Consider the following 12,768-nt stretch of genomic DNA (forward strand, 5'->3'; position numbering starts at 1 on the left):
TCAACTGTATTACATGAAAAACTCGATTTTGCCGCTTGCATTAATTCCGCATCATAAATCCTAGTGCTTGGGGGAGACGGGGAGGGGATAGTTATATTTTAAGCATATATTGTCTTAAAAAGAGTAATTTCCTGATTTTTTTGCCTTTTCTTTGAATTATAAGTTAGTCTTACAATGAACTAATGTAAATTTATTAACCACTTATCTCACAGTGGATTACTTTAAATTATTATAACCACTTCTATGCATATATTTTTAAGCAATCGGTCTGCAAAAGGCTTATTTAATGGTTCTAAATACAGAAATAACATTTATGTTGCTACTTGCTTGATTGTGTAATTGTCAAGATCTACTGATACATACTAGAGATTAATGTGGCTAGTATTAATACTATTTATACTATCCTAAAAATGGAAAGCTCCAAATTCAACCCCATAAGTATTTTCAGTCATTTATGAGTTACATTCCGTCTCTGAGCACTTTTTCAATTCTATTTATAGTTTTTTTTTAGCCCATCGGCCGAAATTAATTACGGACGCTAGCCAAATATATAAAATATATATATTGATTATGTATATAATTAGTATATTATAGGTATATTTTTGTATACTTAATATATAAAACTATATTTTTCCAAATATTAATAAGTTTTAGGGCGGCCAAAAAATATAATTATTCTTATTTTTTATCTCTATTTTATCTTCGTGGAATTAAAGAAACTTTTAATATTTTGTAAGAAGATAAAGAGATTAAAGTGTACATTTTAAAAAGAAAGAGTAGAATATGATGTAGATTGTAAAAGAGAACATGCACTAACGCCCCGTTTGGTTTGCCGCATAAGACAAATAATCATGATATAAGAATCTGCATTATTTTTATCTAATATTTGGTTTGAAGTTTTAATGTATAGCTAATCTAGATATAACTTATACACCAATTTCAATATTATTTCATATCAAATCACATGGTATAACAATGCCAAAATTAACAATACTGTTATAAAATAAAGACTATAAAAGAAATAAGTTGAAGATAAGTATAGAGAGAGATTGATATTTTATTCAACTTTCAGAGTTATATTCATAATGAACTGAAAACTTCTCTATTTATAGAAGAAAGGAAACAGCTGTGAGGCTTTTCAGGAAGCAGCTGCAAGGCATTCTTTAGCTGCTTGTAAGTTGTCTGCATGAGCTGCTTGCAACCTGCTTGTTTAATAAGAAGTTGCTGCAAATCATTTCATTGAGTTGCTTGCAACCTGCCTGCATCAGCTGCTTGTAAGTTGTCTGCATGAGCTGCTTACAACCTGCCTGTTTAATAAGAAGCTGCTGCAAATCATTTCATTGAGTTGCTTGCAACCTGCCTGCATCAGCTGCTTGTAGATAAATTTCAACAGAGTACTAAATGGATAATCTTCTTCAGGAAGATTATCTATAGCGGAGTAATGAATGGACATCCACAGTATAATATTTTCATATCACTCCCCCTTGGATGTTTATTAAAAGATAATGTGCCTCGTTAAAACCTTACTAGGAAAAACCCAGTAGGAAAAAATCTAGTGAAGGAAAAAGAGTACACATATGTAGTAATACGCATTTTTAGCCGCCTCACTAAAAACCTTACAAGAAAACCCCCATGGAAAAACAAACTTAGTAAGGAAAAAAGAGTACAATGCGTATTTCACTCCCCCTGATGAAAACCTTATTTCAAATATTTAAATCTCTGCATTCCAATCTTGTATACCATGTTCTCAAAAGTTGAAGTTGGCAAAAACTTAGTGAACAAATCTGCCGGATTGTCACTTGAACGGATTTGTTGCACATCAATGTCACCATTTTTCTGAAGATTATGTGTGTAGAATAATTTTGGTGAAATGTGCTTCGTTCTATCTCCTTTTATAAATCCTCCATTTAATTGGGCTATGCATGCAGCATTGTCTTCGCATAAAATTGTGGATCTTTTATCACATTCCAAACCACATTTTTCTTGAATAAAATGAATCACTTATCCCAACCATACGCATTCCCTGCTTGCTTCATGAATAGCTATTATCTCAGCATGATTTGAAGAAGTAGCAACAATTGATTGCTTTGTGGAGCGCCATGATATGACAGTAACTCCACATGTAAATATGTACCCGGTTTGAGATCGAGTTTTATGGGGATCAGATAAATAACATGCATCTGCATAACCAACAAGATCTGCACTACCTTTGTTAGCATAAAACAAACCCATATCAAGTGTTCCCTTTAAATATCGCAAAATATGCTTAATCTCATTCCAATGTCTCTGTATAGGAGAAGAGCTATATCTTGCAAGTAAATTAATAGAAAATGCTATGTCAGGCCTTGTAGTATTAGCAAGATACATAAGTGCACCAATTGTACTGAGATAGGGTATTTTAGGACCAAGGAGTTCCTCATCTTCTTCTGGATGTCGGAACGGGTCCTTATTCACTTCAAGTGATCGAACAACCATTGGTGTACTTAATGGGTGCGCTTTGTCCATGTAAAAGTGTTTTAAGATATTTTCTATATAGACAGATTGATGGATAAAGATACCGTCTGCTAAATATTCAATTTGTAGACTAAGACAAAGTTTTTTCCTTTGGAGCTCTTCTGGAATTCCTATGAGATTTATGTTATTAACATAAACAACACGTATAACAAACTCTAATGTTGTTTTCTTTGTAAAAATGCATGGACAAATGCCATCATTTATATAACCTTCATTCATCAATTCAGTGAGGCGATTATACCACATGGGCCCTAATTATTTTAAATCATACAAAGATTTTTGTAATATGATTGAGTACATTTCTTGAGACTTTGAATTATATGGTTCAAGCATTTTAAATCCTTCAGGAATCTGAATGGCATGACATATAGGTTATGACTTGCATCTAGATGGCATGACATCTTCAAGTGTCTGGACTACAGGTCTGATCCTCACAATATTGTGCACTATTTTATATCAAATCTATCGTCGACGATCATTTTGTATCGGTTCGCAAACGATATAACTTGTTGAGATCTTATCACTTTATTTATTTTCAGGTACCTGAACTTCTTCTAGAGTTTCATGCAATGTTATGTTGTGGGCTCTTCCAGAGCTTATTTCCTCCTTATTATGATCATTTTAATCATTTGCTCCTATCCTTTTCAAGGATTGTTACCTTTGGAACCGATCGGTTTACTACGCTTCATGCGTACGGTAAACTTTATCCTTCGGGACTTTAATTTTAATAGGAGCATTTGCAGCTAAAATATGATATTTAATTTTGGATTAGCAAATGCTTCTGGCATTTGACTTGAATTATCTTCTAAGCGAAGATCATATTAATGATAATTCGATTCATATAGCATATTTTTCAGCTGTTTTATTCCATCCCCCAAATATTAGAAAAACTAACTCATATCCCTAATCTTCTTTGGGAAACATATCTTTGTGCATTGTGGTAGAAAAATTAATCATATACCATACATCAAAAGTTATTAGATAATAAAGATATTTGATTTTTGATCCTAAACCAATTGTGAGGGGAGGACTTATCATATTTTGTTGGTCTGATGCATACAAGTGCTGCTGTATGTAATTTAGAAAATCTTAGACCAACACATGAGACTTTGTTCTCTTAAGTAATAGTTTAGCCATTAATAGGAGGTATTCAATGCTAAACTAGTTTGGATATAAACCAGCATCATCAAGATGAACTATCTTGATTTCATAATCTAAAAATTATGCTCTTAATTGAGAAAGACAATTTCAAATGCCAAACTGCAGGTTGACAATAAATATACATGTAACCATCTTATATATGCATCTATAAGTGGTTCACATGATGGGTGAATGGGCCCATATTCACCTTTTATATATTCTAGAATTCGGGAAATTTAGTCCCAACTTTAGCTGGTATAATCAAGCTATTATGAGAACAAGCAACACAGGAGAATTCTTGAAGAATCTTCTAGTTCTTCAGTATATGCTTATCTGAATTCTCAAATAGTTCATTTAAAAATGGCAAATAAAAACTTCAAGTTTATCATGGTATGTGCTATCTCTTAGTAAGCTTTTGGTTTACTATGGCACAAACTTTTGCATCAGTAAACTTCTGATTTACTGTGGCTATTTTTGCATCAGTAAATTTCTGGTTTGCAGTAGCTACTTTTGTCTTAGTAAAACTTATGATTTACTATGACTGTTTTTGTATTAGTAAACTTTTGGTTTACTGTGATACATGATATAGTACAAATTGAAGAATAAGGCGGGTCACTTCTCACATACATATTATTTTACCCCCTATGATTGTGGAAACATGAAGATTTTCAATCTTTCAGTCATTTGTAGTCTCAATATGATAGCAATTTGTATTAGTAAACTTCAGGTTTACTACAATATATGTTTTGACCATAATCATATAATATGAATTATATATTTGTATATAAGCTCTTCGAGAGCCTTCATTTATTATCCACAATCTAATATTTATCAGACACTACTGGTGTCATATGTCTTCTAGACAAACAGTTAGCTCTTCAGGAGTTGTTGATACATTTTGTACTATTAAATATTGCTCAGACACTTCTGGTATCATGAGAGAAAATCATATTCAAATAAACAATATAAAATAATTGTTTAAGCACAAGAATACACCTCTTCATAATATTTTCCTACTTCAGGAGGAAATTTCAATTGTGTTACTTCTTCATGAGCAAATTTAAAATACGAAATATTGAGTATATATTCTCTCAATCATATTAACTCTTCTGGAGGTGAATTGTAATATATTTACAACAAGAGCGCGTTCATATTTATGACTTTATTAATATTATCACATTCACTTCAGGGAATAGATTAATATTTATCAAAAATTCTCATCCTTCAGGAAATCGAACATAATTATCTGAACGCGCATTAATCACATCAAATTGTGATGCTTCAACCTCTTTTAAAATATTTACTACTTCAGGAGCAAATCAAGGCGTGCATGTAATATAGAGAATATTTCTCTAGCTTATCTTTAATTGTAATCCTAGAAAGCCTAAATTATCACTTCTGGTGGTCATAGGCATATACCACTTCTGGTGGTTAACAAAATTTAGCTACAATGAGATATACGAAATATAACCACTTATGGTGGTTGTATATTTCTTACGAATTCTGTTGGAGTTTAAGTGGATCTAACAATGTTATTCACGTTGTAATCATTTATTAAGATAATAAGGATGAAAACAAATACCAAAATAGGTACTGTATACGTAACATATAACCAAGCAATCGATGATAAAGATATTAAAATATAAGTAAAATGATCAAATTAAATTACGCAAATTTGGCCACTCCATATGTAAGTGATATCTACATCACTACTGCCAAGAAGAAAAACTCACCACCTCAAGGATATAATCTGCCTTTTGATGCTCGGAATGAACAAGATCTGACCACGGACATAAGAGTGTCGCCTTACATCGGAGATGAGCACTGAAATAGAAATTAAATTGGATGTAAGTGCTCAAAATGGCGGAGTCTCGTGTTGATAACGTGTTATAAAATAAAGACTATAAAAGAAATAAGCTAAAGACAAATATAGAGGGAGATTGATATTTTATTAAACTTTCAGAGTTATATTCATAATGAACTGAAAACTCCTCTATTTATAGAAGAAAGGAAGCAGTTGCGAGACTTTTCAGGAACCAGCTGCAAGGCTTTTCTTTAACTGCTTGTAAGCTGTCTGCATGAGCTGCTTGCAACCTGCTTATTTAATAAGAAGCTGCTGCAAATCATTTCATTGATTTGCTTGCATCAGCTGCTTGTAAGCTGTCTGCATGAGCTGCTTGCAACCTGCCTGTTTAATAAGAAACTGATGCAAATCATTTCATTGAGTTGCTTGCAAACTACGTGCATCAGCTGCTTGTAGATAAACTTTAATAGAGTACTAAATGGATAATATTCTTCAGGAAGATTATCTATAACTGAGTAATGAATGGACATCCACAATATAATATTTTCATAACAAATACCTGAATAAATATTGAGAAGACAAAACTATATTTTCATAACAAATACCTGAATAAATATTGAGAAGACAAAACTGCATTTGAGGTAATAGAGCAATGCCGTTGAACTAATTGCGAAGTGCGAAACATCATATTTCACTAAAATCATACCCATGTAAAGTTTGTTTCCTTAGGCAACATCGAACCAACTAAACAAATAGAAGGGATTAGGCATAACTAAAAACAAATTTTTATACAGTCTTAAATCAAACATAGATTTTAATTATTATAGTATTATACTGTATTGTATATCTATTTTTTAATACAATGAATCATACATTCCATAAAAATAATCACTTCATTATAACCTCCCACTTACTAATTCATGTATTTCTATCCCTACATAATTTAGTAAACCAAAATGAATATAACTCTAATCATAGTATTGTCCTTTTCTTCTTCTCCGTTATCTTATTAAAAAAAAAACAAAAGAGAAAAGAAAAACAGAGCTGTATGTGAAATAGCTATTTCTTTTGCAAAGCTAACACTTGAGAGATCTCATCAGCACAGCTTTACACTTTTGGGAGAGATCTCATCTTTATTACAATTTCAGATCCATTTTTCAGTTAGGCAGATCCAACCATGGATTTCATGAAGGTCTTCGATCAAACGGTCCGCGAAATGTAAGTTTTTCTTTGTAATTAGATTTGTTTTCTCTTTTTAGTTAATTTTTTGAAATAAGATTAGTTTTACTTTAATTTGTTTTATGGGTTAAATTTTTACTGACATTTTTGCAGAAAGAGGGAGGTGAATTTGAAAGTGTTAAAGATCCCTGAAATAGAGCAAAAGGTAAAATAATTAAAAGGAAAATTAAATACATTCATTTTTTTATTTTTTTTTTCAATTGTGATTATTCAGTACATGTTTCTTGATGTTGTAGATTAATGTCTGATTAATTAAGTTAAAGAACTACCTGGTTCAAGTTAAGGACATTTGAGTGATTATTAAATTCTAATTGTATTGAGTGCTCTGGATTTTCTGAGGTAAAATTGTGTTGCATTTCGTTTCCTAGTTGTTGAGTAGAAAATTAGCGAACCATACTGTATTGAACCATGGAACGAATCTAAGAACATGTAGAGAACTCTATGGGAATGAACCATGGGAATGAATCTATAAAATAATCATTTTATTTGGCAAAATTTTCCATTCTCTAATCCATGTCCTAATTGCTGCTCAGAATTCCTTCTGCTCCACCTAGATACTCAATGTGTCCCAATTTATGTGATACTCTTTAGTTTGTCCTCAAAAGAGTGAAACCTTTCTATATTTAGAAACAATTTGATTTTGGACTTCCGATTTTACTAATGAGATGATTTATAGCCACCGAAATGTCTATGGCTTTTAGACGACAAGTTTCATAAGTATTTCTTTATTTCTTGAACTTTACGCCAAGGCAAACAACCTCACATAAATTGGGACGGAGGGAGTAATTGATCACATGTTGGGACCTGGGCCGGTTAAATGAAGTCTAGTAAGCTAATGTCTTTATGAAAGCATCATTCATGAAAAATTGAGACACGTGAAGGTATATAATGGTTTTTCAGATGTCATACATGGCTATGCACTTTGGCATACGTTTTAACTTTACATAGCTCAGGATTTTTATTTGTTTAGGCATAGGCTGGTGGTTATTCTTTTTTGAAGGTTAGGCGTATTATATAGAAAGAGGTGCATAGAAAGTAGATTGGATATTAGGACTATCTTTTATTCTTTTACTTCTATCAGTTTGAATGATGATGTGATATATTTCAACATGGAACTAGGTATTGGATGCTACGGATGATGAGCCTTGGGGCCCTCATGGTACTGCTCTGGCTGAGATAGCACAGGCTACAAAAAAATTGTACGGCTTAGCCATTATATTTTCCGGATTTAGTTGAATAATTCTTTGTTTGTCTTTTCATCAGCTGGCTGATCTATTGAGGTATTTTGCAGCTCCGAGTGTCAGATGGTCATGAATGTGCTCTGGACAAGATTAACTGAAACCGGAAAGAACTGGCGTTTTGTTTATAAGGTAGGAAATATTTTTCTAATGGCATCAACTTGCGTAGCTAAGCGAGTTAAAAACTTTAGTACTAATAAAATATAGTAAGACAAAAGGAGAGCAAAGACTTAAGCTTCCGATCGTCAACTTTGTTGTCTCTTTTGAGTTTCTATTCTATAACTTTTCAAATAATCTCTTATTTAAATAGTTATGGATTAATGTTTGTACCAGTCGTTGGCTGTTATAGAGTACTTGGTGGCACACGGATCTGAACGCGCAGTTGATGACATCATAGAACATACATATCAGATCTCTGTACGTATTCTCATGTTATTTCATCATATTTCTTATTTTCTTTTGCCAGTACCAAAACATACAGTTTTTTCCTAGTCTGACCGAACCAAGTATGGTCCTTTACCTTCTCCCTTTATGTCTTATATATTTATTGTTTCAATTATTCTACTCAAGTCTCTCACGAGTTTCGAGTATGTTGAGCCAAGTGGGAAGGATCTGGGCATTAATGTGAGGAAAAAGGCGGAAAATATTGTGGCACTATTAAATAACAAAGAGAAGATACAAGAGGTTAGGAATAAAGCTGCTGCAAACCGTGACAAGTAAGTATCTGATTTAAGGCCTGACTTTACTTTTGATTACTCAAGAGTTCCTAGAAACTTTAGTTGCATAATTGCACGCTGATGATATTAGATGTCACCTTTTAGGTACGTTGGAGTATCATCTTCTGGAGTGTCATATAAGTCAAGCTCTGCCTCTTTCAGTAGCAGCGGCGGCAGCTTTCGGAGTAATGAGCGATATGGAGGTTTTGGAAATAAAAGCGATGGCGATTCATTTAAGGATAGTTACAGTGAAAAGGATCGATATGATGAAGAAAAGATTGATCAAAGTACTTATAAGTCAAAGAAGGGATCTTCTCGTTATGGCAGGTCTGTGCACCCTGCTTCTTTATCTATTTATTTATTTATTTATTTATTTTTCTTAGGTAAGTATAGCTAACTACCTTTTATTCTGCACTGCTTTTATCCCATTTAGCTGTTTAATCTTGGGGGTTTTGCATGAAAAAGACTCATGTTTGGGGTTTGTGGCCTAGGGTAGTTCATACTTTCACATAGCTGCTGAACCTGTTATCTGGTGCTGCATAACCATTCAAGTGCATACTCTTTCAAAGCTTATTGCAGAAGAATGGAACATATATTAGCAGCAAACATGGCAAAAATTAAATTGCCGTTGGTTCATGAGACTAAGGGTCTAGTTATTATCTTCCCAGATGTTCATGTTGTTGCTAACACAAACTGGTGATGCATAACCATTCATGTTTTTTCAATAGGTTGCTCCATGGTCTACGCCATTCTTGCTTTTGGCTCTCAAATTGTTTTTGGCCTGTCATCATACTTTAAGCTGCTATATAGAGTTTGTTTGAACTTTAGCTTCCCTCTTTATTTAAATCATAGATTAAATTTTGCACTGGCATTGACTTTAGTTCAAATAAGCTGTTTCTCTGGGAATGGTAGTTTTCTTCCATGTTTTAATTCATGTCTCTTTTCGGTTAACATTAATGACATCTGCAGCAAAGTTCAGGATACTGTTTCCGCTAGTGGATCAAAGATGATGACGAAGATAGGTGAGCCTAAAAAGTCTTCTTCACAGAGATCAACTGTACCATCAAGCAATTACGAGGAAGATTTTGACGATTTTGATCCTCGGGGGACTTCGAGTGCTAGTAAGTATCTGGTCTTCTATTTTGTGTTTTATAGGAGGCCCTCGTTATGCACAGTTCCCTATAACATGTTTTGTTTACAAAGGTTCTGTAACTTTACAGCTTTGATGGTTTGGGCAAAAGAACTTCTATAACTTTTTTGCATGTGCACGGGTGGGTATTCAACAAATTAGAGAACTCTATTAAAGGTAGCAGCATAAGTTGTGTGTTACATCAAAACCTATGTTCTTTTTGAGCCTGGTAAAAATTTATTGGTGTCCTGGTTGACCCAAAAAATGCTAGAGGTCAAACAAAGTTTTATTATCTGGCTGTCCTATTGTGTTGGAGACAATCATTAAGGAACTAGGGCATATTAACATTAGCAATGGTAAAAAACAACAAATTATTGACGTGGACTTGATTTCCTCTCCATGTACTTCTGAAGTACATTCTTAATACATCATTAATAAAATATCTTACCTTATGAAAAAAAACAAAAACAAATTATTACTCAATCTTTAAGACATCTATTTGATAGAGAAGACATCTATCTTTAAATGAAATTATTGTGTAGAAGTGCACCAGACCTTTTAGATGTGGCAAAGTTAAAAAAGTTGTCATAAATCTTTTGGTGCGGGATGGGAGAGGGGTAATAACACAACTGAAATGAGAGCACATATGCGTGTTGGAAATGAAACCATTGAGGTCCTAATCTCATGTAGACTGCAACTTACTGCTTGATTTGCTATTTCTCGTTTCGAAATTTACTTTAACTTATTTTGGCTGTCAAACAGAGCCTTCTACAGGAAATTCTAACCAAGTAGATCTATTTGGGCAAAATTTGATCGGTGACCTCTTGGATGCACCGACACCTGCTCCAGCTGCTACGTCTACTGTGAACACTGATCCATCAGAGGTTGATTTATTTGCTGATGCCACTTTTGTATCAGCAAAACCACAGATTTCGGGTGTAGCTTCCCAAACTCCAGTATGAATCCCTCCATCACCCTGTTTAAACTCTTGCTCTTAATATTGGTTGGTTCGTTACAAAGTAGCCATTTGTCTTTTCTGCAGAAGGGTGTGAATCTGTTTGCCTCCCAGCCTGCCCCTTCAGCTGCAGCTTCAACAATAGATTTTTTCGCTGCACCAGATCCTGTTGTACAGTCTAATAACGGATTTTCAAAATCACAGATTACGGGTGTAACTTCCCAAACTCCAGTATGAATCCCTCCATCACCCTGTTAAAATCTTGCTCTTAATATTGCTTAGTTTGTTACAAAGTAACCATTTGTTTTTTCTGCAGAAGGGTGTGGATCTGTTTGCCTCCCAGCCTGCCCCTTCAGCTGCAGCTTCAACAATAGATTTTTTCGCTGCAGCGGATCCTGTTGTACAATCTGATAACAGATCTTCAAAACTAGACCAGATGAACATTAACACTGTTGATCCATTTGCTTCAGTTCCACTAAATACTTTTGATAACTCTGATCCTTTTGGTGCATTTGTTTCTCAACCTGTATCAATGCCCGATGAAAATGCTAGCAATGGTGGGAGTCATGATGCTCATGACAAATTAAGCAAATCGTCTGTTGAAGCTAAAACACCGCCAAAGAAGGATACATTTCAAGTCAGGTCTGGAATATGGGCTGATTCACTGAGTCGTGGGCTGATTGATCTGAATATAACTGCACGTAAGTTGAGTGCTGGATATCATCACTTACATTTTTGTTTAATTTTGAAAATCATGTTGCTATTCGTATTTAGTGGCATGTAGTCATGTACTGCTTTTTCATCAAGGGTCGATTTTTGAGGTGTTCTGAAAACTACATTTAGAAAAAGACTGCCTCCTGGTTGTCCTATTTGATCTTTAGATGACCTTGGTGCAATTTTCAGAGACCTGATGGGCGTACTCAGATTAGCGAACTCTTTCTTTTTTAGTTCCTTTCTTTTTTCGATTCATTGATTGGATACTCACCAATGTCAATTACAAGGACAGCTTAATAGCAATATGGAGCAGTCCCTTTCTTGTGTTTTCCCCAGCTCACTTGTTGCCCAAAGATGGTCGTAGGGTCACTACTGAGCACAGACCCTTATCGACTACATGAATTGTGCCGATTGCTCCCAATTTTTGATGGTTTGACCATACTTGTGTCTTGTGGACATGTTGAAAAGATGTAACAACTTGAATGACAAAAAACACTAATAAGTGGTATACTGAAGCTTTTTGTCTTGGTCGACTTAACTTTTCTGGTTACCTGATGGGATATACCTTTTGAACTTACTCCTTTCCCCCCTAACTTGCAGCCAAAAAGGTCAACCTTGCAGATGTTGGCATCGTAGGAGGATTGACTGATGGATCAGATGAGAGAGAAAAAGGGCCTACTACTTTCTACACTAGCAGAGCAATGGGTCAAGGAATCGGACATGGCAAATCTGGTTTCCCGTCAGCAGCAACAGCTGGAGATGACATATTTTCAAGTCTTAACACACAAAACTATCAGTTTGGCGGCTTTCAGAAGTGAATAATTGTCTTATTGCACCTTGCAACAGATATTAATTCGCCTATTTTCACTCAAGATATTCATTTGTGAGCTTGACGAATCGAGACCAACGTTACATTAGGGAAGTGACCAGATATTGGGTAACCAGCCACTATTTGAAGTACCATACACCTTTTACGCCAATCGCCTCTTGTTTTGATGTTTTCTACTCTTGAGGAGCTTCCTTGTATCCTATTTTCAAAAACATACTTTAAGGTCTTTGTCATATACATCAATAAACAACACTCAATATCTTAGATAGCTGGTTGCTATTTCGGCAGTATGTGGTTGCTCACGCTAGCTGAACCTGTAAGCCAGTTTGATAGTCGTGGCTATGTATTCAGATATTCATTGCTTGTATTAATGTTTCTATATGGAGCGGCATCTTATTTGACTGCCTTCATTATATCTTTCACAGTTTTCACAGTTTTGAGAAAACAATAATTCAGAACTGGAGATGAAACCTATAAATCAAGAATTGTT

General features: G+C 34.3%; 1 protein-coding gene across 2 annotated transcripts; it reads left to right on the top strand.

The window, feature by feature from the left end:
* The first annotated feature begins 6,451 nt into the window (after window positions 1-6,451).
* Window positions 6,452-12,688, top strand: LOC104119544 (clathrin interactor EPSIN 1-like). 2 transcript variants are annotated; one of them, XM_009631075.4, is made up of 12 exons: window positions 6,452-6,676; window positions 6,791-6,842; window positions 7,817-7,896; window positions 7,989-8,067; window positions 8,269-8,352; window positions 8,506-8,651; window positions 8,757-8,978; window positions 9,621-9,772; window positions 10,543-10,736; window positions 10,823-10,966; window positions 11,052-11,436; window positions 12,050-12,688. In XM_009631075.4, exons 1-12 carry the CDS (start codon window positions 6,636-6,638, stop codon window positions 12,265-12,267), a joined length of 1,797 nt encoding a protein of 598 aa, XP_009629370.1. In that variant the 5' UTR covers window positions 6,452-6,635; the 3' UTR covers window positions 12,268-12,688. The 2 variants fall into 2 exon arrangements, with proteins under 2 accessions (XP_009629370.1, XP_009629371.1); XM_009631076.4 differs by lacking the exon at window positions 10,823-10,966.
* Window positions 12,689-12,768: the final 80 nt, after the last annotated feature.

This window comes from Nicotiana tomentosiformis, chromosome 8 (assembly GCF_000390325.3).
Source record: "Nicotiana tomentosiformis chromosome 8, ASM39032v3, whole genome shotgun sequence".
NCBI lineage: Eukaryota > Viridiplantae > Streptophyta > Magnoliopsida > Solanales > Solanaceae > Nicotiana > Nicotiana tomentosiformis.

Excerpts from the sequence above, each read along its gene's own strand:
- LOC104119544 (XM_009631075.4), top strand. The coding sequence starts at position 6,636 with ATGGATTTCATGAAGGTCTTCGATCAAACGGTCCGCGAAAT. Across the intron at positions 6,843-7,816 it reads TCCCTGAAATAGAGCAAAAG|GTATTGGATGCTACGGATGA; the intron begins GTAAAATAATTA and ends ACATGGAACTAG. Across the intron at positions 10,967-11,051 it reads GTGTAACTTCCCAAACTCCA|AAGGGTGTGGATCTGTTTGC; the intron begins GTATGAATCCCT and ends TTTTTTCTGCAG.